General features: G+C 43.5%; 1 protein-coding gene across 1 annotated transcript in view; it reads left to right on the plus strand.

Annotated features, from left to right (window-relative positions):
• The window catches only part of TPK1 (thiamin pyrophosphokinase 1), a 771,984-nt gene that overhangs the window by 139,715 nt on the left and 610,263 nt on the right, over positions 1-22,006 (plus strand). The window contains exon 4 of the mRNA XM_054991443.1: positions 12,437-12,506. Within this exon, the coding sequence (XP_054847418.1) occupies positions 12,437-12,506 (70 nt within the window). The remainder of the gene's footprint in view (positions 1-12,436; positions 12,507-22,006) is intronic.

The raw sequence follows: 22,006 nt of genomic DNA on the forward strand, positions 1-22,006 counted from the left end.
CTATGACATTATACCCTGCAGAGGTCCTGCCCACCCCAGGCTCCACCCCCAAATCTCCAGGAATGTCCCAATTTGGAATTGGCAACCTTAACTATTCTTAATGTGGGTTTTCTGGAAGAACACGGTTCATAAAATTTTCCTGAAAGTTTCGTGATGCCTTAAACAGAAAGTGGTCTCATTTAGCATATTTATTTTTACTTATATTCAGTAAACAAAATTTTACAAGGTACCTGATGTTAATTTGATTTCCCATTAGCAACAAATAGTTGAGCTGAAATATTGGATTTGGGAAAAATGAATAAATTATGGTTTAAATGATATATTCAAGAGAATTTATTGTATATAGCCATAGGCCTTCACAATCCAAACCCTTTCATAATAAAATATTGTACAAATACAATAATAATAGAATACATTTTACCTAAAATATAAACAGCTTTAAAATCAAATGGTTTCTAACAGACTAAAAGACAACAATCTGTATCCATTGTTTACTTTCCAAATTGCCACATTTGCTCTTATTTTCATGGAAGCCAGGGCATAGAGTGCCATCTTATTGGAAATAAAAGGATCTGTATCTGACAGTATGAAGTAGACATGGGCATGAACCAAAAAAACTCTGAACCATGTGATTCGTGGTTCGTAGCATTCCATGAACCACAAACTTCTGATCTTTTCCCAGTTCATGAATTGGTTCGTAGTTCGTGGCATTTCAACCACCCTGCACCAGCTGCTGAAGGCAGTTCAGGGCATTTGAAACAGACAGCCCCTTTCTTCTGCTGCTTGGGAAGCAGGAGAACGGGGCTATCAGTTTCACAGACCCCGCACTGGTTCCAGCCCGTCGGCTGAACCCAGCGTGGGGTCTGTGAAACTGACAGCCCTGTTCTCCCACAGCCCAGGCAGCAGGAGAAAGGCGCTGTCAGCTTCACTCACCCTGTACTGGTTTCAGCCGATTGGCTGAACCCAGTGCAAGGTCTGTGAAACTGACAGCCCCTTTCTCCTGCCACTCTGGCTGTCAGTTTCACAGACCCTGTGCTGGATTCAGCTGCAGGGTCTGTGAAACTGGCAGCCTCTTTTCCTGCTGCCTGGGCTGTCAGTTTCACTGACCCCGTGCTGGAACTGGTGTAGGTTCTGTAAAACTGACAGCCCGGGAAGCAGGAGAAAGGGGCTGTCAGTTTCACAGACCCCCATGCCAGTTTCAGCCCATCGGCTGAACCCAGTATGGGGTCTGTGAAACTCCAAACCGGCTGTGGAACAGTTGGAAAAAATGGTTTGTTCCGTAAGAACACGGTCCCACAGAACACATGTTTCTCTGTAAACGAGCCATCCGTTCCGTCTGGAATTTTGTTCCGTGGTTCATTTCATGCCCATCTCTAGTATGAAGTTTAATGTATTAAAATCAGGCAGAAGATGGAGACCAAATAAAATATTGGTGAGAAATTTTCCCCTTTGTTCCTCGTATAAGGGACAGTTTAAAACATAGTGTGTTAAGTCCTCAGTTGAAGTTACAAAGATACATATATGCTGATTGATTTTTTTTTTAAATCGTCCAAGTAGCATCTCAGTTGGCATAGACTGGAAGCATATAACTTGTAATTTTAGTCAAATAACGTGCTCTAATGTGATCTTTTTTGATGGTTTTGTACCATGGAATAAATTTTGATTTACTGATTAAAACTTATCAATTAGATCATCTTCTTTATAAATCGATTTCCTTAAGTCGACATTGCTTCCCAAAGGTTGAAGTAATTTATCTGGGACTGGGCTGGTATATCGAGATGCGATGTCATTAAAGAAGGCCCACTGAGTTTTGTCCTTACTTTGCAACAACTGATAACTCAAATTACTGAAGGAACCAGGGTTTGTTAGTTGATATTTTTTCCACGTTCAAATAGATATAGACAACGTCTTCATTCCCCAGTTCCTATTTCTGCTAAACTCCTCGCCCCACATGGCTTTTGTCCACACAGGTTCTCCACATAGCCTTTTTTTGGTATCCAAAGAGGACCTCTCTTGTCACCAACAGAAAAATAGCTGGATCCAACTCACTATATGGAAATTATTTTTATTGGAGTAAAGCTTGTACAAATATAAAGACAATACTGCATTCTTTAAATTTAAGGAGCAGAACAGATCTGTGGGATCCAACCCATAAAGATGACAGACACTTAAGGTGGAGTCTTCTGTTCCATGAATATCTATTTAGAATGGCAAAATGTGTAGAGATAATCTGACAGTGTCAAAAATGCCTGGTAGGTAGGAAATAGCCAGGCACATTAGCACTTAAGGTATCTTTTCATCATATTCAAAAGCACAGCAATTCTCAGGTGTGGTATTCATAGAATGTTTATGATCGGTGGGGAGATAATTGGACAGTGCTGATGCCTTATTTTCCTAGTGATCTTCCTAAAAGTAGAAAAGTTGAGTCCTAATTTGCCTTACAAGTTCTGTTCCGTTGTATTGCACAAGATGGTGTGAATCTATGACTAAAGATGCCCTCTGGTTTAAGCACCGTTATCATGTTACTGCTCTCATTGGTGGGACTGTACGTAATTTATCTATAGACTTATAGTATTGGGCGCATTGGGTGTTTGAAAAAGCAAGTTGATAGCCCATATGGATGCAAGATGCCTGATGAACTCTCAGAAGGGGAGGATACAGTACAGCAGGTAGGTTTGGGTGCGTGTGATAGTAGAAATATTACATACAATAAATTCTCAACATTCCAGCTCATGTTCTCAACATTCTGTCACTCTGTGATCTGATCAAGAGACAGACCCAGCTGTGCAGAAACTGTTCTGGTTGGGTTCTAGAAGGCTACAACTCACATACATGAAACAGTCCCTCATAGCTACGTCCAAGTTTTCATTGTGATGGGAATTTCACTTCTTTATTCTAAACAAATGAATCTTGCTGTTTTAAACGCGTGATCTATTTTCCTCGTTTCTCCACGAGCTTCCCGTAATTGCCTGACTTTTATTTACCTGCCCCTTTTATCGTGTTCTCCCTGTTCAGTTCTCATAGGCCTTCCCAAACTAATGATGTATTCAAGATGCAGTCTTATACATTGGGACAAACTGCAAGCATATGAGAACCAAATGTGATCTGAAAGGAGAAATTGCTTTTTTCAGTGTGCACAGCAAATGCATATCAGCTCAGTAAAGAGTGCACATGGCATATCCAAAGTGAACAATTGAGCTGAATGTACTCTGTCAAGGAATTAGGAAATATATCTGGAAAACAATTCTGCACTAGCTAGAGGATTGTCCTTGCTATAATAAATCTATTCTGTACCTAGTTTGTAGGGTAGCCCCTTGCTCCTTACACATTTTAATCTCCAGGTAGCTTTTCAAGTTAAAAATCCTATATATGAAAAGCAGGCTGTCTTGGATTATATTTCAGCAAAGTATCAATTGGGTTAGATTTGTTCAGTTTATGCATCTTAATGCTCCAATCTGCCTATAAGAAAAATTGAATAATACAATTTTGTTGTTATGAGTTTTAAGAATTTGGTGAAAGAAAGTCATCATTGACAACAGAGTTGGGGATGAGTCCTTGGGGCTGGAGATTGGTTGTGAAATGCATTCTGCAGTGATAAAAAACTGTCCCTTTTGATCGCTGGCAGTTGAGTTAATGCCTTCTGCATTATTAAATAAAAAAGTACGTAAACAAACAACAGCAGAAACCTGGTTTGCCAATTTGCAGTCCACGCTCAGTTCAATTTAGGAAAACAAATCAAAGCAGGAGAACCTGTCAGAACTATTTAAATACTGTTCAGTACCACCACCATCACTCTGTTTTAAATCACAATATTTAATCTGCCAGCAAAATGCTTATATTAGTACGGCAGTCTGAGGGGGGACAGGCAGGCCAAGTGTCTTCTCTGAGAATTCTGCAGTTTGTTATCCAAAGTTTCTCTATTGCTGGGCAAGGGAAGAAGGGGGGCTCTCTAGGTGCTCTTTTTCAGGCAGGACACTCCTTCTTGGGCCCAAACAGGAGACACCGTAGGGAGAGCTCTGTGTGTAGCACCCACAACTGTGTTTCCAATGCTGATGAGCGACACAACCACTATTCACTCTCTGGTACTGAAGCTAGGAAATGTCCATCTTTCATATATAATGAAACTTAGTTCTAGATTGAGATGGGGGTTTATCATTTATTTATGTAAATATTTATTCTCTGTCTTTCCTCTTGGCTCAAGGCAGCTATTCAATTCCTGCACTATAAAGGAATCTCCCAAGGCAATATTTTATCTATTTTATCATTTAGCACACCCATTCTTCAGGATGGTGCATGTGGCCTTTCCCTCATTTTATCCACAGAACAGCCCTATGAGGAAGATCGGGCCTGAGAGAGAGAGAGAGAGAGAGAGAGAGAGAGAGAGAGAGAGAGAGAGAGAGAGAGCATGCACTTCGTAGCAAATGGCGATATGAACGTGGGCACCCCAGATCCTAGCCCAGTGCTCTGAACTGCATGGCACTGGCTTCTTATAGGAATCTAAGGATGCCACGTCCCTCCTTCACTTGCCACCCCCTGACCCTGTGCACCAGGTTGCACCAGAAAATGCCATGTCTGTGGCTCCCTGTCCCCTTCTTTAGTCCCCAAGCGACTTGGCATCCCTGTAGGATCCCCCATGCCAAGAGTTTTACAAATGAAATGGTAGAAAATATAATAGGACAATAATTGTGTTATCAGATCGTGATCTTGGAACACTTGCTGGTGTTCCAGAGATATAAAGAAAGCCCATTTTGCACAGTCTCCATATGCCTACATTGATTGTAACCTGCCCTGACCTGGATAGCCCAAGTGAGCCTGATCTCATCAGATCTGAGAAGCTAAGCAGATGGTGGTGGCCTTAGGAATTCTGGAGGTTGAGCAAAAGTCCGGAATCACTGCCACCCACTGCTTCCCCCACGCTGAGATCAAACTGGGGTGGTTCTTGCCTAGGGTTGCCATCCCCCTGCCCGGGGCGGGGGATCCCCCAATCCCCCCTTCCCCCCTTCCCCCACTTACCTGGCCGGCAGGGAGGTGCCCCCTCCCCAGATGGCGTGGCGCGCACCCGGGTTCAGGGCGCATTCCCGCACCGTGAGAGCGGGCAGTGGTAGAGAGAAAGCAGGCAGTGGTGGCAAGAGCAGGCCGCTCTCACCTCCACTGATGCAGCCGCCACAGCCTGCTCTCTCGTTGCCGCCACTGCCCCTGTGCAGCCCGCACCAGCAGGGACAAGGGGCACAGCGGTGGCAGTGAGAGAGCAAGCTGCGGTGGCCACGGCCCGCTCTCTCACTGCCGCTGCCGCTGCCCCTGTGCAGCCCGCGGGCCCTTGAGACACATTCATTAAAAAGAATAACCTCTCTGTTTCCTTATTTTGAGATCAGCACTGGACTGCTGAAGCTTTGTTTCCCCGCAGCTCTGAGAACGGAATCCCTCCTCTATTTTATAACAAGCTACGTCAATGTGGAGTGAATTCTGTTGTGGGCAGGCTCCTTCATATTTAAAAACTGTTTGATGGAAATTCTGAATGGCAATTAAAATCACTTTTAGCGGGGGATATTCCATCATACTCCTAGCTGCTTGTCTTTCTGGTGTCAGAAATCAATAGTGCTGCTTTGGGGGGAAAACAAAGAACCAAACAAAGAGGAAAGGGGAAAAAAGTCACAATCAAAACTTGAAGTCGATGTGTGCCCACACTGAATTATTAAACAACCTAATTTTGAAACTTCAGAAATACTGGCAGCACTGAGGCATCTGCATCTCACTGTCAGATTCAAATAATTGGCTGCAAAGAAAACATCTGCTATTCATATTTGTAGTAGCTGTTTTTTAAAATTATCGTTTGATTTATCTGCTTTCTTGTTATGATGTTGTTACATTTACTATAAGGGACTTAAACTGTTTTTTGTTAGCTAGGTGAGATGAAGGGTAGCAATACTGTTTGGTTCAGGAAAGAAAAAAGATACATAGGAGACAGGGGGAAATTATAAAACCATGAAGTGGCTGGAGAGAAATAGCTAGGAATTTTTTTTCTTCCTCTCTCTCAAACTATCTTAATTTGGGATTACTCTAGAAATTGCCAGCATTTTCAGGACTGCAAAAGAAGATATGACTTCACCCAATGCATGATTAGCTTGGAGCATTCTCTGCTACATGACATAGTGATAGGTTTAAGAGGGCATGCAAAATAATCAGACAAATTAATTGTGGATTAGTCTGCCACTTGCATTTACTCATGAATCTTCCACATTCAGAAGCAGTGTACCTGTGAGTATCATGATGCAGACGAGATATCACAGGACATCAACACCATCATGCATGTGAACTTGCATCTGGTTGAATCCATTTGGAATCAAAGCAGAGAAGAAAAAAGATCTGGCAGAGGGGGGGAAATTACAATAATTTCACTCAAAGTTCCCTACACTCTGCTTCATCACAGGGATCTATAATTTTATATAAATCAGAACATTAAAAAATGTTTTACTCTGGAAATGACAAAGTCAGAAGAAACAGTGTTGCTCTAATAGTGAGGCAAGACATAGCACAAGCAATCAGAGGCTATAATGCAAAGTCTGACCGAATAATATCAATCAGACTCCAAGGAAAGCCTATCAACATAACCATCAATCAAATGTATGCCCCAACCACAGATGCTGAAGAGGAAGAAACTGAAAGTTTTTATGTGAGTGTCCAGGAAGAAATTAATCATACACCTAAACAAGATGCACTGATAATTGTAGGTGACTAGAATACAAAAGTAGGAAACAAAACAGAATCAAATATTGTCAGAAAATTTGGACTAGGCAACAGAAAACAGTGAAAAGTTGAAATGACTAATAAAGTTTAGAGGAGAATTTGCCAAAGTAAAATTACAGCTGAACATCAAGAAGATAAAAGTAATGAATACCAAGGAATTACACAACTTCAAGACTGACAATGAAGAAATGGAAATTGTTACAGATTTTCTATGCCTTGGCTGAATCATTAACCAAATGAGAGACTACGATCAAGAAATCAGAAGGAGATTGAGACTTGGAAGGGCAGCTATGAAGGAACTGGAAAAGATCCTTAAGGAAAAGGATCTGTTACTGGGGACCAAGTTCAAAAGAATTTGTACTATGGTATTTGTTATTACTATGTATGAATGTGAAAGTTGGACAATGAAGAAAGCTGACAGTGATAGGAAGAAAACTAGAAAAGAGTCCAGTAGCACCTTTAAGACTAACCAATTTTACTGTAGCATAATCTTTCGAAAATCACAATTCTCTTCTTCAGATGCGTCTGACAAACAGAACTGTGATTCTCGAAAGCTTATGCTACAGTAAAATTGGTTAGTCTTAAAGGTGCTACTGGACTCTTTTCTATTTTTGCTACTACAGACTAACGCAGCTAACTCCTCTGGATCTATAGGAAGAAAACTGATTCATTTGAAACGTCGTGCTGGAGAAGAGTTCTCTGGATACCATAGATGGCCAAGAAGAGAAATCGGTTCTAGATGAAATCAAGCCCGAATTCTCTTTAGAAACTAAAATAACTAAACCAAGGCTATTGTACTTTGGCCACATCAAAAGACGAGGCTCACTGGAAAAGACAATAATGCTAAGAAAAGTTGAGGGCAGTAGGAAAAGAGGAAGGCCCATAAAGAGATGGTTTGGCTCAATAAAAGAAGCCACAGCCTCCAGTTTATAAGACCTGAGCAAGGCTGTTAACGATAGGAAGTTTTGGAGGTCATTTATTCATGGGGTCGCCATGAATCAGAAGCATCTTGAGGGCACATAACGTCCCTCTCAGGATATATAATCTATTTTTACCCAACTATTTTTTCTTATGCTTGTTGAAGATTGCAAGCAATGTACACCCGAGATATGTATATTCATGTAAATATATGCCTGCCTGGGCCAGAAATCTTATACAACACCACAGTAACTGTTAGTAGCAGCAATAGTGTGAATCACTGCCAAAGTTCCAGAGACGTTGGGAGCTTTAGTATAAGCTCATTATTGATAATGCAGTCTTATGTCTATAGTTCTAATACAGCATTAAATAAAATCACTCTCTATATTCTTCTTTTCCCTTCCTGCATCTCATTTGTCCACCCATATCTGAAGCTTAGAATTACTACCCAAACAGTGTATCTAAATAACATGTGTACTTTAATATCTGTTTTAAAAAACGAACAGCAGAATTTGGCTCATTGCTATAAAATAACATAAGGCTGTTCCTGTGGGTGCCAGTTCCAAGTTGGGAAATTCCTAGAGGGCTTTTTGGGGGGGGGGGGTGGAGGGTGGAATTTGGGGAGGGGGGACCTCAGCAAGTGGCCCTCCCTGCGAAGGAGCTGTTTTCTCCAGGGGAAGTGATCTCTGTAGTCTGGAGATCAGCTGAAATTCTGGGAGATCTTCACCCCCCCCAACCTGGAAGTTGGCAACCCTAGCTGTCACCAAAAAGGATTATGAAAGCGGCAGTGAGTGCCACGGCAGTGGGTGGGGACAGCATCCCAACAACTTGTCCCCACGCTGCTAACTCTGCAGAAGCAGAGATGCGATGTGCTGCCCCTCCTGCTGTGGCCAGCAATCCCCTTTTCCCCTCCCTATCCCCTTCACAGCTGAACCATGGGCTAAAGTTATTCCTCAGCTCAGCTGTGAAAAGAAATTAAAGCCTGTTAAAGGGATTAAAGTGATGGGTAGGGGACCAGAATGCAAAATCCCTAGATTGGTTGTGGGCAGTCGCACCAGATACTCCTCCTGTAGCCACCCTGCTGTGTCCCCCTTTGATAGGGTTGCAAACCTCTAGGTGGGGCCTGAAGGTCATAAGAACATAAGAGAAGCCATGTTGGATCAGGCCAATGGCCCATCCAGTCCAACACTCTGTGTCACACAGTGGCCAAAAACCAGGTGTCCTCAGGAGGTCTGCCAGTGGGGAAGGGACACTAAAAGCCCTCCCACTGATTGCCCCCCCCAACACCAAGAATACAGAGCATCACTGCCCTAGACAGAGAGTTCTATCTATACCTTGTGGCTAATAGCCACCGATGGACCTCTGCTCCATATGTTTATCCAATTCCCTCTTGAAGCTGTCTATGCTTGAAGCTGCCACCACCTCCTGAGGCAGTGAATTCCATGTCTTAATCACCCTTTGGGTGAAGAAGTACTTCCTTTTATCCGTTCTAACCCGACTGCTCAGCAATTTCATTGAGTGCCCACAAGTTCTTGTATTGTGAGAAGGGGAGAAAAATACTTCTTTCTCTACCTTCTCTATCCCATGCATAATCTTGTAAACCTCTATCATGTCACCCCTCAGTCGTCGTTTCTCCAAGCTAAAGAGCCCAAAGCGCTTTAGCCTTTCTTCATAGGGGAAGTGTTCCATCCCTTTAATCATTCTAGTTTCCTTTTCTGTACTTTTTCCAGTGCTATATCTTTTTTGAGGTGTGGTGACCAGAATTGTACACAGTATTCCAAATGAGGCCGTACCAATGATTTATACAGGGGTCTTCCCAAATTACAACTGATCTCTAGGCCACAAAGATCCGTTCCCCTGGAGAAAATGGCAGCTTTGGAGGGTAGACTCTATGGCATCATCACCTCCCCGCTGAGCTCCCGAGCCCTACCCTTGCTAGGCACTGCACCCGAATCGCCATAAATTTCCCAAGCTGGAGTTGGCAACCCTTTGGGCTGGATCAAAAGAGGTTTATTTTCTTTGATTTGGATCAAACAGGAACCCTTGGAGGCCCATGAATTGGGCTCACAGTGAACTCAGTGTCACGTAGGGTTGCCAAGTCCCTATACTCTCCCGAGGGGAGGGGACCTAGTACTTACTTTGTGCCTGCAGTGTGTGTGTTTACATATGTGCGCAAAGCAGACATGCTCCCAATGTTTGTGTGATAACATCACTTCTGGAGGTGATGTCATGCGAGCTGTGGGAGTACCCCTGCGCTCTGCACAGGGCCAATTCCAGCTTAGTGTAGTGGTTAAGAGCAGCGGGACTCTAATCTAGAGAACCAGGTTTGATCCCCCACTCCTCCACTTGAAGCCAGCTGGGTGACCTTGGGTCAGTCACAGCTCTCTCAGAGCTCTCTCAGCCCCACCCACCTCACAGGGTGTTTTGTTGTGGGGATAATAATAGTATATTTTGTAAACTGAGTGGGCGTTAAGTTGTCCTGAAGGGTGGTATATAAATCAAGTGTTGTTGTTATTGTTGCTATTATTATTACACCTCTGCAAGAACCAATTTGGTATGCAGCCAGTATGTTAGAGTGGTTAATAGTGCCAGGACTCTAATCTGGAGAACGATGTTTGATCCCCCACTCCTCCACTTGAAGCCAGCTGGGTGACCTTGGGTCAGCCGCAGCTCTCTCAGAGCTCTGTTAGCCCCACCCACCTCACAGGGTGATTGTTGTGGGGTTAATCATAACATACTCTGTAAAGTGCTCTGAATGGGCGTTAAGTTGTCCTGAAGAGCGGTATATAAATCGAATTTTGTTCCTGTTGTTGTTGTTCTTCTTCTTGTTGTTGTTATTTGATAATTGGTCCCAAATGAAGCAAGGGAGCATTTCCACAGACAGCGCAATGACGTCACTTCCAGAAGTAATGCCCACCACACGTGTTCCCAGGGTGCCTGCTGGTGGCAAGCAATCTGCGGGAAGCCCAAAGCCTTCCATCAGTTGCTGCCGGAAGGCAGGCAGGTATACCACCAGGAGACTGCCTGCCACTTGTGGGCACCTGGGATTCATGAGAAGCTTCCAGAAATGGATTCTATATGTGGTGGTGGTGGTGGGGGGACACGTGAAAGTAGCCAAAGTGATAGACCTTTTTCATCCAGTAGTTAATGAACTACTCCTTAGCTGGAGCACCTTTGGCTCTGGTTCATACCGGTGTGATCCGCACCTTGTGATGATTTTCTAAATAACTTTTCAAGTGCAGAATTGCTGAAGTATTCCAGGGGAGCACTTGAAAAATCCAGTTAATGTAAGGCAGCCATTTTAATTTGAAGTATCCGATTGCTGCTGTCTTGGATGAGTGGCTCATGTGCGCAACTGTGGGGTTTTTTCCTGGCACTTTCAGGAAATAAGAAATGTTCCAAGAGATCTCAGAAAATATTAAGAAAACGTGATGCGCCGTAGCAGTACTGAGTTCTCCTGGTGTGTTTTTCTGTTTTAATATAAAACATCTTGAGGTCCGATGCTTACTTGAAACAAGTTTGAAGTAGAGATGAATATTACGTTTCACTATCTCTTGGAGGTGGAAATGAAAGCCTTATGTAGTGTTGGAAGATCTTATTGACAATATTGTAGGCAATGTGAGGAGGGCAAAGAAATGTCATGAATGCTTCCACTGAGCTGCTGTTTCTTTTTCGGGAAGGCTGAAAATTGAATTTTCACTCCTTTTTATGTCTCGACATTATTACAAATGCCTGCAGTGGTTCATTCATGATTTTGATTAGGGCTGTCAACTGATTGAAGAATATGCGAGGATCAGTCATTGACTTTTTAAGCAAGTAATGAATGAAGTGTTTTGCCTAGGACCAGAATATCAGTACCGGCAACTTCACAGTCAGCAAAGGAAATGGTTGGTTGGTTGGTTGGTTGGTTGGTTGGTTGGTTGGTTGGTTGGTTGGTTGGTTGGTTGGTTGGTTGGTGGTTGGTTGAGATAGCTTACAATTAAAATAATACATTATCAATATAAAAACAAACAAGTCATTAAAACCAGCCCGAGGATATCAAAACAGCCTAAAACTTTCCATGAAATAGACTCCAGACCAGAAGCAGATACAACATGGGTCATGGGTTATGTCTCAATAAGTAAGCTGTGTTTTATGAAAGCTCATATAGAACAAAAATACAGTTAGTCTTTAAGGTGCCACTGAACTTTTGTTTTATTTTGCTACAGTAAGCTAACGTAGCTACCCCTTCTCAGCCTTCATAGAACGGCTGCTAAAATAAAAGCCCACCTTAAGCCCCTGGGTTGGATAGTAAGAAAGTATGATAGAGGTTCCAGTTTAATAAAGTCAGGAAGTGGACATGTGCAAATTGAGACTAGAAAGGCATTACCTGATCATTTTGATTTTGTATTATACGGACATTCGAGAGTGTTTTGATATTGTGAAGGCCAATGGCCATATACAATAAAATTAATCTAAATCAATGACTAGAAAGGAGAAGAGAAGGGGTTTCATGACCAATGCAACACGCTTGAAACAGGAGATTTGGGTTGCTGGTAAATAATCATCCACAAAAAATCCTTGGGGACTTTAGGTAAACCTTCTAATCTGTGCTGCTTGCTTCCCCTGTCTTCATAGCGCCATGAATGATACCAGACCTGCTTCCAAATCATCTCGATAGTCCTGATGCTTAGGTTAGACTTGCACTGTGCTGCAAGGAACGATCTCCGAGCAAATAAATATGTTATGTAGCTGTTGATGGCCGCTTCTTGACTGTCTCTTTCCTTCCTTCCAGCTGTTCTGAGAGCATGTGCTGATGGAGGTGCTAATCGCCTGTATCATATCACAGAAGGAAGTCATGAAAGGTATATTCATAATAATCTGTTCTGATAATTTCTCTCCTTTTATCTTCACAGCTTGAGTTGATGAGCTTATGTTTACAGCTTTCCAAGTTCTCCTTTTCCTCTTTTTTCTCTCTGGGTAGAATTATGTATCACACATGACACAGGGATGCTGTTGAAAAGGGCGTCTCTGTGTTGTTGCTTTTCTCTCTCCATCATAATACCTTGTGTCATAATGCCATTACTTTGTAAGACAGCAGTATGGAGCAGGGAGATGGACAAGTGTACAACGTGCCGATATTTCAGTGCAAAAACGTTTTATCCATCATGGGGGAGAGGGGAAGAATCCAACATGGGATGTTCAGGTTATCTTATAGATATTGTATTTCACTCTGAGCCTGTTCGCAGGGAGAGTGGATTAAAAACAACAATAACAATAATAATAATACTTGGCTGATACTTAGGTCTCCGGTGGAAACTTGTATCAGCTCAGCAAGGCCAATCAATGATAACACGTGATCTCTATTTATTATTGATTGTGTTGCGTGAAATTCAAATAATAATAACAGTAATAATAATACCACCATTTTTGGCAGCATCTAACATTTAGTTCCAACCTTTGATACAAATGGTAGTGTTAAATTTCTGCCTGGTTCACTTTCTTGTTTTAACAAGAACTGGTGGTCCCTTTTGAAATATCTGAACAGTGCAATCTTAAGCAAAGGGACACCCTTCTGATTCCGCACACGTTGGATAATGCACTTCCAACCCCTTTGAAACCATTAAGATTAAAAAGACATACTTTTGCCCAGGATTGTATTGTAAATGCACAAAACCAAGATGCAGCCTCCCAGAAATGGGGGTTTAATGTGGTGACCAAAGCTCAGATATTTAATTGGTTGTTTTCAAAGGAACTCTTTCTTCTTCTACAGTCAGTGAAGGATCTGGGTAATTTTCTTTCCTTTGATTACTTCTGTAGTCAACAAGGGCTTCTTCTCTCCAGAGATGGATGCATCTTCCTGTAAAAACTTATTACAGTCTCTTCTCCTTCTCTCTCTGTTCCTCCATCTCTTGTCTTCTCACTCTTCCCCCTTCAGTCTTTATACAGAGACATTAATGGACAGGCTTAAGGTACAAAGAGCGAGTTCGGGAGCTGGCGATAGGGACAGTCGGCAGTCACCATTTCTGAGCTGAGCTCTCAACTGCCAAGTGATTTTGTTATTCTACACTAACCCTTTAAAGTGGTATTTAAATCCTCATCCAGGAATCCTGGTAAGGAATCATGGCTCTTATCACCCTCGCACTCTGTTTTGCATAATAGCTCTCCCTGTAGCAATTATGGGAGTGATTTGTACCGAAGAGGTATTGCGCCTGGGTAAAAAAAACCCTTTCCCCTTCTGCATTTAATGATTTAGCAAGGCTGTGCAATAGTGCAAACTTCAAAAGCACAGAGAGGTGTTTTAAAAAATCCTGTAGCTCGCTTTTTCATTTTTTTCAGAAGCTTTGGAGCTACTTGCCTTGTTGATATTTGAACTTTGTACTCTGCTTCTCCCTTGAACAGAAGAAGGTCTGTCTTCTGAGCTGAGACTCTTGATTTCTTATCAGAACATATTTTGAACTCAGGAAATGCTGATGGGCCAGTCCTGCCTGCCGCTTCTTTCAGACAGGAAACAAGATGCTATTTAATTCCCTCTGGCCTAGCAGGAACAACCAGAGAGGCTTTAGAAATGGCCTCCCCTTATTATACGTTTCTGGATCAAACTAGATGTGACTCTAGAGGTTCCATGAAGCGAATTTCTAGCACTTTCTTATTCAACTGTCAATCCGAGGATTTAGGCCTTCCCCCATACCATTTCTCCAATCTGAAACTAGCCTGGGAAGACAATAGGTTGGATCCAGACTTCGCTTTCCATCCGCATAAGAAAATTTTCCTGTGGGCCGCTACGACTGTCAGGTCCCTCTACCCTCCTGGCAGGAGTTGAGGGGACCTGGCACTTAACTTGTGCCGTCAGTGTGTTGTCCCTCCGTACACTTCCAGAGGTGACATCATTGTAGCGGATATGGCAGTGCTCCCGTGCTCTACATGGGGCCGATTCAGCCTGTGTGAGGCCAAAATCAGCCTCAAACGAAGTGTGGGAGCATTCGCACAGCTGGTGCAATGACATTGTCCTTGGAAGTGACATCATCGCAACCCCCTCCCCCAGCAGCACATGCATCATGTGTGTTCCCTAAAGGAGATTGCCACTTCCCACCGATCACTGGCAAGTCAGCGGGCAAGGAGGAGAACCACTGGGAGTTTGCCTGCCACTGCACAGGCACATAAGAATCCTACGGCCTGCTGAACTTCACAGCATGCCACTCCTGGTGGATAGGGGTCCCTGAGAATGATTTGAAGAGGTAGGGTTGCCAACTCTTGGCTGGGAAATTCCTGGATATTTGGGGGCGGTGCTTGGAGATGATGGCGTTTGTGCAGGGCAGAGAGCTCAGAGGGGATATGAATCACGCAGTTTACCTTCCAAAGCTGTGATTTTCTTCAGAGGAACTGATCTGTGTAGATCTCTGATCACTTGTAATTCCTGGAGATTTCCAGGCTCCACCTGGAGGCTGGCAACTCTATGAGGAACGTCTGCAGTGGGAAATGAGATTCAGTGGAAATTTCTTTCCGTGGAAAATGTAGTCTGGATCCGACCTGAAATTTTCCCTTGTGGGGCAAGATATGGGTATCTGTATCACTACCCGTATGTTTTCCCAGCGGAGCAAAGACCAGGTTCCCTGGGCCATTTTAGGTCAGGAAAAGAGAGCAGGGCTTAACCCCGCCACCACTCAAGTTGTGGTTCCCATCAAAATGAGCCCCCACATGCCTAATGGTTGAATTTTATGAAAGCTGTGTGCTCTCTTCACAGAACTCCCAGCTTACGTCTGGTTTGGCCCTCAGCAGCTTGCCTTGAGTTATTAGCTGTGCTCAGACCTCATTCAGAGTTCTTCCCTTCTGCACTTGTTCTTTTAGATGCTCTTTGCTTGAGCAACATTAAGGAGCACAGTTTGACCTGAGAGAATGTGGCTAAGAGACATGCTAAGGACATGTCTTTGGGATTAAGGACGATGCTGGGGCCAGATAGGAAGGCCCTGCTAGTTGAATTTGGCTTTGGGACCTATCCTTTGTTTGTATGGTGGCCTTGTTCAAAGCCTCTTCCTCTCCCCACACGCACAGTTATCTTTCTCCTCCAGACTGTCAAAGGTATGTCATGTGCGTCAATCATGGGTGTTTTTATGCCACAAGATTCAACATGATGCAGTGCTTAAACACTGTCCCTGCAACGCCTCACCCCCTGGATCCCTTAAGGAGATTCCAGCTGGGCGGGCCTGTTCCCCCTCCCCCCCAAAAATCCAGGCCCAATGCCATAACCACCCTTCATGAAGTTGTGACAGAGATAGATAGATCAGAAGCCCTAGACCTTGATACAACAAATTAGCATGCTACAGAATCCAGAACAACAGATCAGCAAAAAACCTCAAGCTACAGGTGAACTTTCAACAGCTAACCCTACGATCATGCCAAACCAAGGGAGGGAAGTGTGGAAAGCCAGAGCAAGGCAGAATGTCGCTAGCCTGGCCAGCTCCTGAAGAAATGTCCAGCAGGCCTTCGTCCTCTCTGTCCGCTGGCAAGATTCTACCCCATGCTGCCTGGCTTAACTCTGATTGGCCAGCCGGGCGTTTAAAACTTTAAGATGCCCAAGCAACCATGCAAGGGTCCAGGGAGCCATTGGGCCATGAGCGAAGATGGTAACCACCATATGTCCCGCCCCTTCACCCACCCTGTAGACCTGCAAGGAGAGCCCCAGAGGCTTGGGGCAAGACTTTCACACATTGGATAACACAGTTTTGATGCACTTTAACAAATGCTTGCAAACGATTGCCAAAGTGCTTTGAAAATGCATTATCTAACGTGTGTGGCTTTCAAAGTCTTGAAGAGCATAACAGCCATGCTGGATCAGTGCAAGGAGTCCATCTTGTTCAGTGGCAGGGCTTTTTTTCAGCTGGAACGCGGTGGAACGGAGTTCCGCAACCTCTTGAAAATGGTCACATGGCTGGTGGCCCCTCCCCCTGACCTCCAGACAGAGGGGAGTTTAGATTGCTCTACGCGTCGCTCAGCGGTGTGGAGGACAATCTAAACTCTCCTCTGTCTGGAAGTCAGGGGGCAGGGCCACCAGCCATGTGACCATTTTCTTCGAGGGCAACCCTCTGAGTTCCACCACCTCTTTTCCCAGGAAAAAAAGCCCTGTTCAGTGATATCCTGTTCCTGCGTGCGGCCAGGCAGGTGTGGCTAGGAAGCCTACAGGCTGGGCCAAAGGGGAAGCTGTGGTGCATCTGAGGTGCTGCTCCAGCAATTGACAGCCTAAGATGTCACTGGAGGAAGGGCCCCATCCAGAGAGTATTTTTTTCTGTTCTGTTTGGCAAACATCTTGCATTCTGCAGACAGCCCAAAACGACTGGGGAAATAATGTTTTAGAGAACTCATTTTATTCCAAAAACTTGTTAATATGCACTATACAAATATCATTCCTATAGAATAAATACAATTATGTTAAATGAGTTTTCGTAAATGTAAATACATAATTCAGGAGAACTAGATTGTTGTATCACAAGTGAAATGTCTTATTTGCTCTTGGCTTGGCCCTTATAGAGTTCTTATCTCAGGATATTATATCATCAAAGTATAATTTTTGACAATAAATCCATCAGGGTTTTGCTATTTGCCTTTAAGAAAACTAAGCCTGTGGATAAGATTATGCATTTACGTCTCTAACATTCTCCCGTTATTTCTCAATTCGGTTTTATTAAAGGCTTGTTTGTTCAGAGAACACTGACAAATCAGTTAGATTTTCCCCCTTAATTCCAGCTCAATCTCCTCTTCTTTAATTTAAAAAAAAAAAATTAAAATTCGGGGGCTGGTAGTTTATGGTATTTTATGAAATCCACATATTAATCTATGTGCCTGCTCACCACTGCCCTGACACTGTGCTGCCATCTCTAAGATACTGAGATACCAGTAAAGCTCACTTATAAACTTGCATCCTTTCCAAGGCAGCAAAGTCTATGATATCCATAATTTCTTCTGGAACAAGGAAGGCTGAGAGCAAGTTTGTTTCTGTCTAAACATTTGTACGGAATGTTGTCTGCCGGTTTAAACTTGTATTTCTGGATTTAGGTGGACTAGAAACTAAACTTTTTCTTGAAATGAAAAGTTAGGGATCTGTGTAAGTTAATAGGACAATTGGCCACCAAGGGGCATGCTCAAGACCTGGACCAAATCTTGGCAACCAAGCTGTTTGATAACCTTTTCCTGGTCGGTCTCCACTTCCAGACACTGAACTGGCAAGTTCCCGGAGAAGTCAGTATAGGCTGATAATATCAACACTGTTCACAAGGTACAGTGAAACACATACAATCTGTGTACAGTAAAATAGTAAAGAGTCCAGTAGCGCCTTTAAGACTAACCAACTTTATTGTAGCCTAAGCTTTCAAGAGCTTTCAAGAGCCACAGCTCTCTTCGTCAGATGTATGGAGGGTATGAAGCAACTGGCCAGAGATATATAGGTGGTGAGGGCAGGGGGGAGAGAGTGCAGGGAGGAAGGGTCATGTAAATGACAAGAAGTCATGAAAGAGGTGGAATGCACAATCCGGGCTGGGTGTGACCTCCTCCCCTCCATGGCAGAACCTGAACAGAATGCCTGAAGGCAGTGACTTTTGGTAATGAGATAACCATTCATAGTCTCTATTCAATCCAAGTCTGACTGAGTCAAATTTACATATGAATTCCAATTCAGCAGCTTCCCATTGGATTTTGTTTTTGAAATGTTTCTGTCACATTCAAGATACGTACTTGTGATTAACCCCCCCCCTCCATTTATTCAGGGACTGGCTTCCAATTTCATTTGCAAAGTGAATGTGCGCTGGCAGGTTGCATGTGCATTCATTCCTAACATGTGAACAGGGTTGTCATCTGGGGGTGTTTGATGCTTAGCAGACTCCACGTGCCAAACTGTGCCCTCTTTGTCAAGCCTGCCTCATTAGATGACTGCTTGGGGTGAGTAGAGGGCAAGAGTCATTTTGTCCCTCAAAGCCCATAGAGAGGTCCTAGATTCCCCTGGGCATGATACACTATGAAGATGCAGGGACAGCTCATGCACAGAGTCAAGGCAAGGCCTCCTCTGGACATGCTTTAATCTTGTGTGAATTGGACTGGAACATTTTGTGCACTTGCTTTGTTAGCTGCCTGGAGTCTATGAAAAGCAGACTGGATAGAAATGTTTTAAATAAATGAACAACTAAGTGCAGTTTGTCAGACTAGGTCGTTGCCAGTGAGAGATTGTCAAGCAGGGCAAGTATGTAGGATAGGATAACAATTCTGGGTTGGAAAATTCCTGGAGATCCGAGGATAGAGCCTGAAGAGGGCAGGGCTTGGGGTGGGTAGGCATCTCAGCAGGGCATAATGCCACAGAATTCATCTACCAAAGAAGCCAATTTCTCCAGGGGAGCTGATTTCTGTGGATTGGAGATGTGATCCCAGGAGATCTCCAGGCCCCACTTGGAGGTTGGCAACCTTAAGATGCAGGGAATTCTGCTACTACTTTTGATTTACTCCAGCAGCCTGACATTCATTTAGAAATCCATGACTTGGGGACAATCTAAGTGAAACCCTCTCAAAATTCCATTTCATTCATCTCAGCTTCAAGAAACAGTCTTAGGTGTTCATAGTCAGCAAATGGTAGTTGAATCACTTAGTTGATTTTTAACCGGCCAAGTTGACCCTGATGAAGCTGACCTGGGGAGAACAATCAAGGAGCAATTTCAGTTTCATATCTGCACTTTCCAGCATTCAGAATGGCTGGATTCAGTTGTTTCAGTTTGGCCAGAACAAACCGTGCCCGTTTCTGATAGCCTTGCTTCTGGGAAAGGGGGAAATTCTCTCGCGATTTCATTGCTCCTCCACCCAGTTTATTATCACTCCCTCTGGATGGTGCAAGAATAAGTGCACTAAATAGGAACATGCTGCACAGTGATGCTGAGTGTTGATTTCCTGGTTGTAAAACGCATGTGAGGTGGAAGAAGAAGGCTTTGAGAAACACAATGACTGTCACATAATTCTCCATTCTCTGTGCCTTTGAAAGAGAGCTTTATTATCACTTCAGTGCTGGTGGTTTGAAAGCCATCTGTCACAAAGTTCCCATAGTGACTCACCCTAACTGTGGCCTGGTAGAAGAACTTTGGGAATAAATGTTCCTCAAATCCAGGATTAGAGGTGGGCACAAACAGGAAAAAAAACCGAACATGATGTTCGTTGTTCGTTGCCATCCACGAACAGGGAATCATGAACAACCACGAACACGACCCTGTTCATGAACATGTTCGTGGTTGGCTGTTTGTGGGAGGGAGGGGGGAGATTTGGAAGGGAAGAAAGTTCCCTGCGCCATTTGCAAACGGCGTGGGGAACCTCCTTCCCTTCAAAGTCTCCCTCCTTCCAGCCGGCTGAAGGGAGGGGAGGAGACTTTGTCAGGAAATCCCTGACAAGCAGCTGAGTCGCTTCCCTGACAAGCAGCTGAGTGGGGGATTTAAATATCCCTCTTCCTGCACTGTGCAGCAGTAGGGAGAGGGAAATTTAAACCCCGACAGGCTGCACTCAGCCCTTGTCAGGGTTTTCCCTGACAAGAAGCTAAGTCGGGGGTGAAGTGCCCCTGGGCTTAGATTGGGGTTTCCAGTTCAGACAGAGTTCAGAAAGTCCGTGCCTACTTTTGCCAAGGGAATTGATTGAAAGGCACCAGACTGTGTGGCTTGACGAACGGCTGATGAACATCACGAACAGGGCTTGGAACGAACACATGTTCATCTGGAACGGGGCCTCACGAACAGCATGCTTGCGAACAGCAGATTGGGCTGTTCGTGGCTTTTTTTTGTTTGTATTGCTGTTCGTGCCCACCTCTACCCAGGATGTCTTTTATTATTGTCAGTAGCATTAATTAATAGATATTTATTTTGTTTTAAACTTCTTTGTTCTTCCTTTCCAAAACTCACAGTGCCATCTAAAGATGGTCAAAAATAGACAACATTGGATAGAAGGAGAGGTGCTAGTCAGTGTATTATCCATTATGGCCCATTAGGTTCAGTTCTAAGCCAAGACATGCCCAGATTTGAGTGGTGGACAGGATGTAATAGAAGGAGGGCAGAGGACAAATAATAATAACAATAACAACATTTGATTTATATACCGCCCTTCAGGACAATTTATCACCCACTCAGAGCAGTTTACTAAGCATGTTATTATTATCCGCCCCAGCAATCACCCTGTGAGGTGGGTGGGGCTGAGAGAGCTCTGGAAGAGCTGTGACTATCCCATGGTCATCCAGCTGACTTCAAACCTGGTTCTCCAGATTAGAGTCCTGCCACTCTTAACCACTACACCAAACTGGCTTTCTACTTTGTCCTTATTAAAAGGGATAAATACTATACACAAAGCATTAATCTCTGAGTTGAATGACTCAGAGACTGAACCTTGCAGAGGAATGGGTGAGATAGTGCAGAAAATGGGGAAACTCGTTGTTCATGATGGCTTCTGTTGAGTGATATGGATGGGCTCTAATCTGCAACACTGGACGATGGGCTATGTGATCTCAGAACTCTACTCCCCATCCTGCCCAAGGCTCCCTCTCCATCCTTTCGGCAATCACTACAAGGATCTTTTTGCTAATTTAAAATGACAGTGGCATTTTCACTCTACCTCCTGTTGATGTGGTCTGTCATTCCTAGTGACTATGAGAATTTTACATGTGTGTGTGTGTCCCAAAGGTGCAAGCGATTTTAGAATATGAAAACCAATTTTTCCTGTCACCCAGGCATACCTTTTAATAGCTTTACTCTGCCCCCCCCAAGTCTTCAAACTCAGTTGTGTTTAAGAAACAGCAATGTTCTCCAAGTCTGGAAGTTTGTTTTTTTTAAATCCCATAAATTTAAGCAAAGATTAGCTGTCGGCATCAGTTGGTATTTATTAAAGTTAGTAAGTCAATAAAAATTTTAGACTGTGTAAGCACATCTGACGTATGCAGATTCAGAATGAAATACAAATTTAGCGGTGATAATGAAAGGTAAAATGGCAGGTACATTTGCAAAGGATTTACTGTAGGGTTCTTGATATTAAAGGGCTATATAACAAGCCGCCCACTGGAATGTATTTATTTTTAATTACTGAGTTAAGCCACAATGATGTATTTCTAGTCAGTTGGTTATCAGCTGCTGTGAACTAAAAACATAGCTGTAATCCTTGATTTGTTTTAGGATCGGGGAGGAACCAAATTCTGAGGTTTTCTTTTCCACATCACATAGCACAGAGATAAATTCTGAAGGATAGATTGCTGAAAGCAGCAGTAAGAACTGTTTTATTGCTAACTTTATTTCGAGGCACTGTTGATTGTAGATATTCCATACAGTGCATTCCTGACTGGGAAAAAAGTCACAGAGTGCTAGAAAAT

This window comes from Eublepharis macularius, chromosome 11 (genome assembly GCF_028583425.1).
Source record: "Eublepharis macularius isolate TG4126 chromosome 11, MPM_Emac_v1.0, whole genome shotgun sequence".
NCBI lineage: Eukaryota > Metazoa > Chordata > Lepidosauria > Squamata > Eublepharidae > Eublepharis > Eublepharis macularius.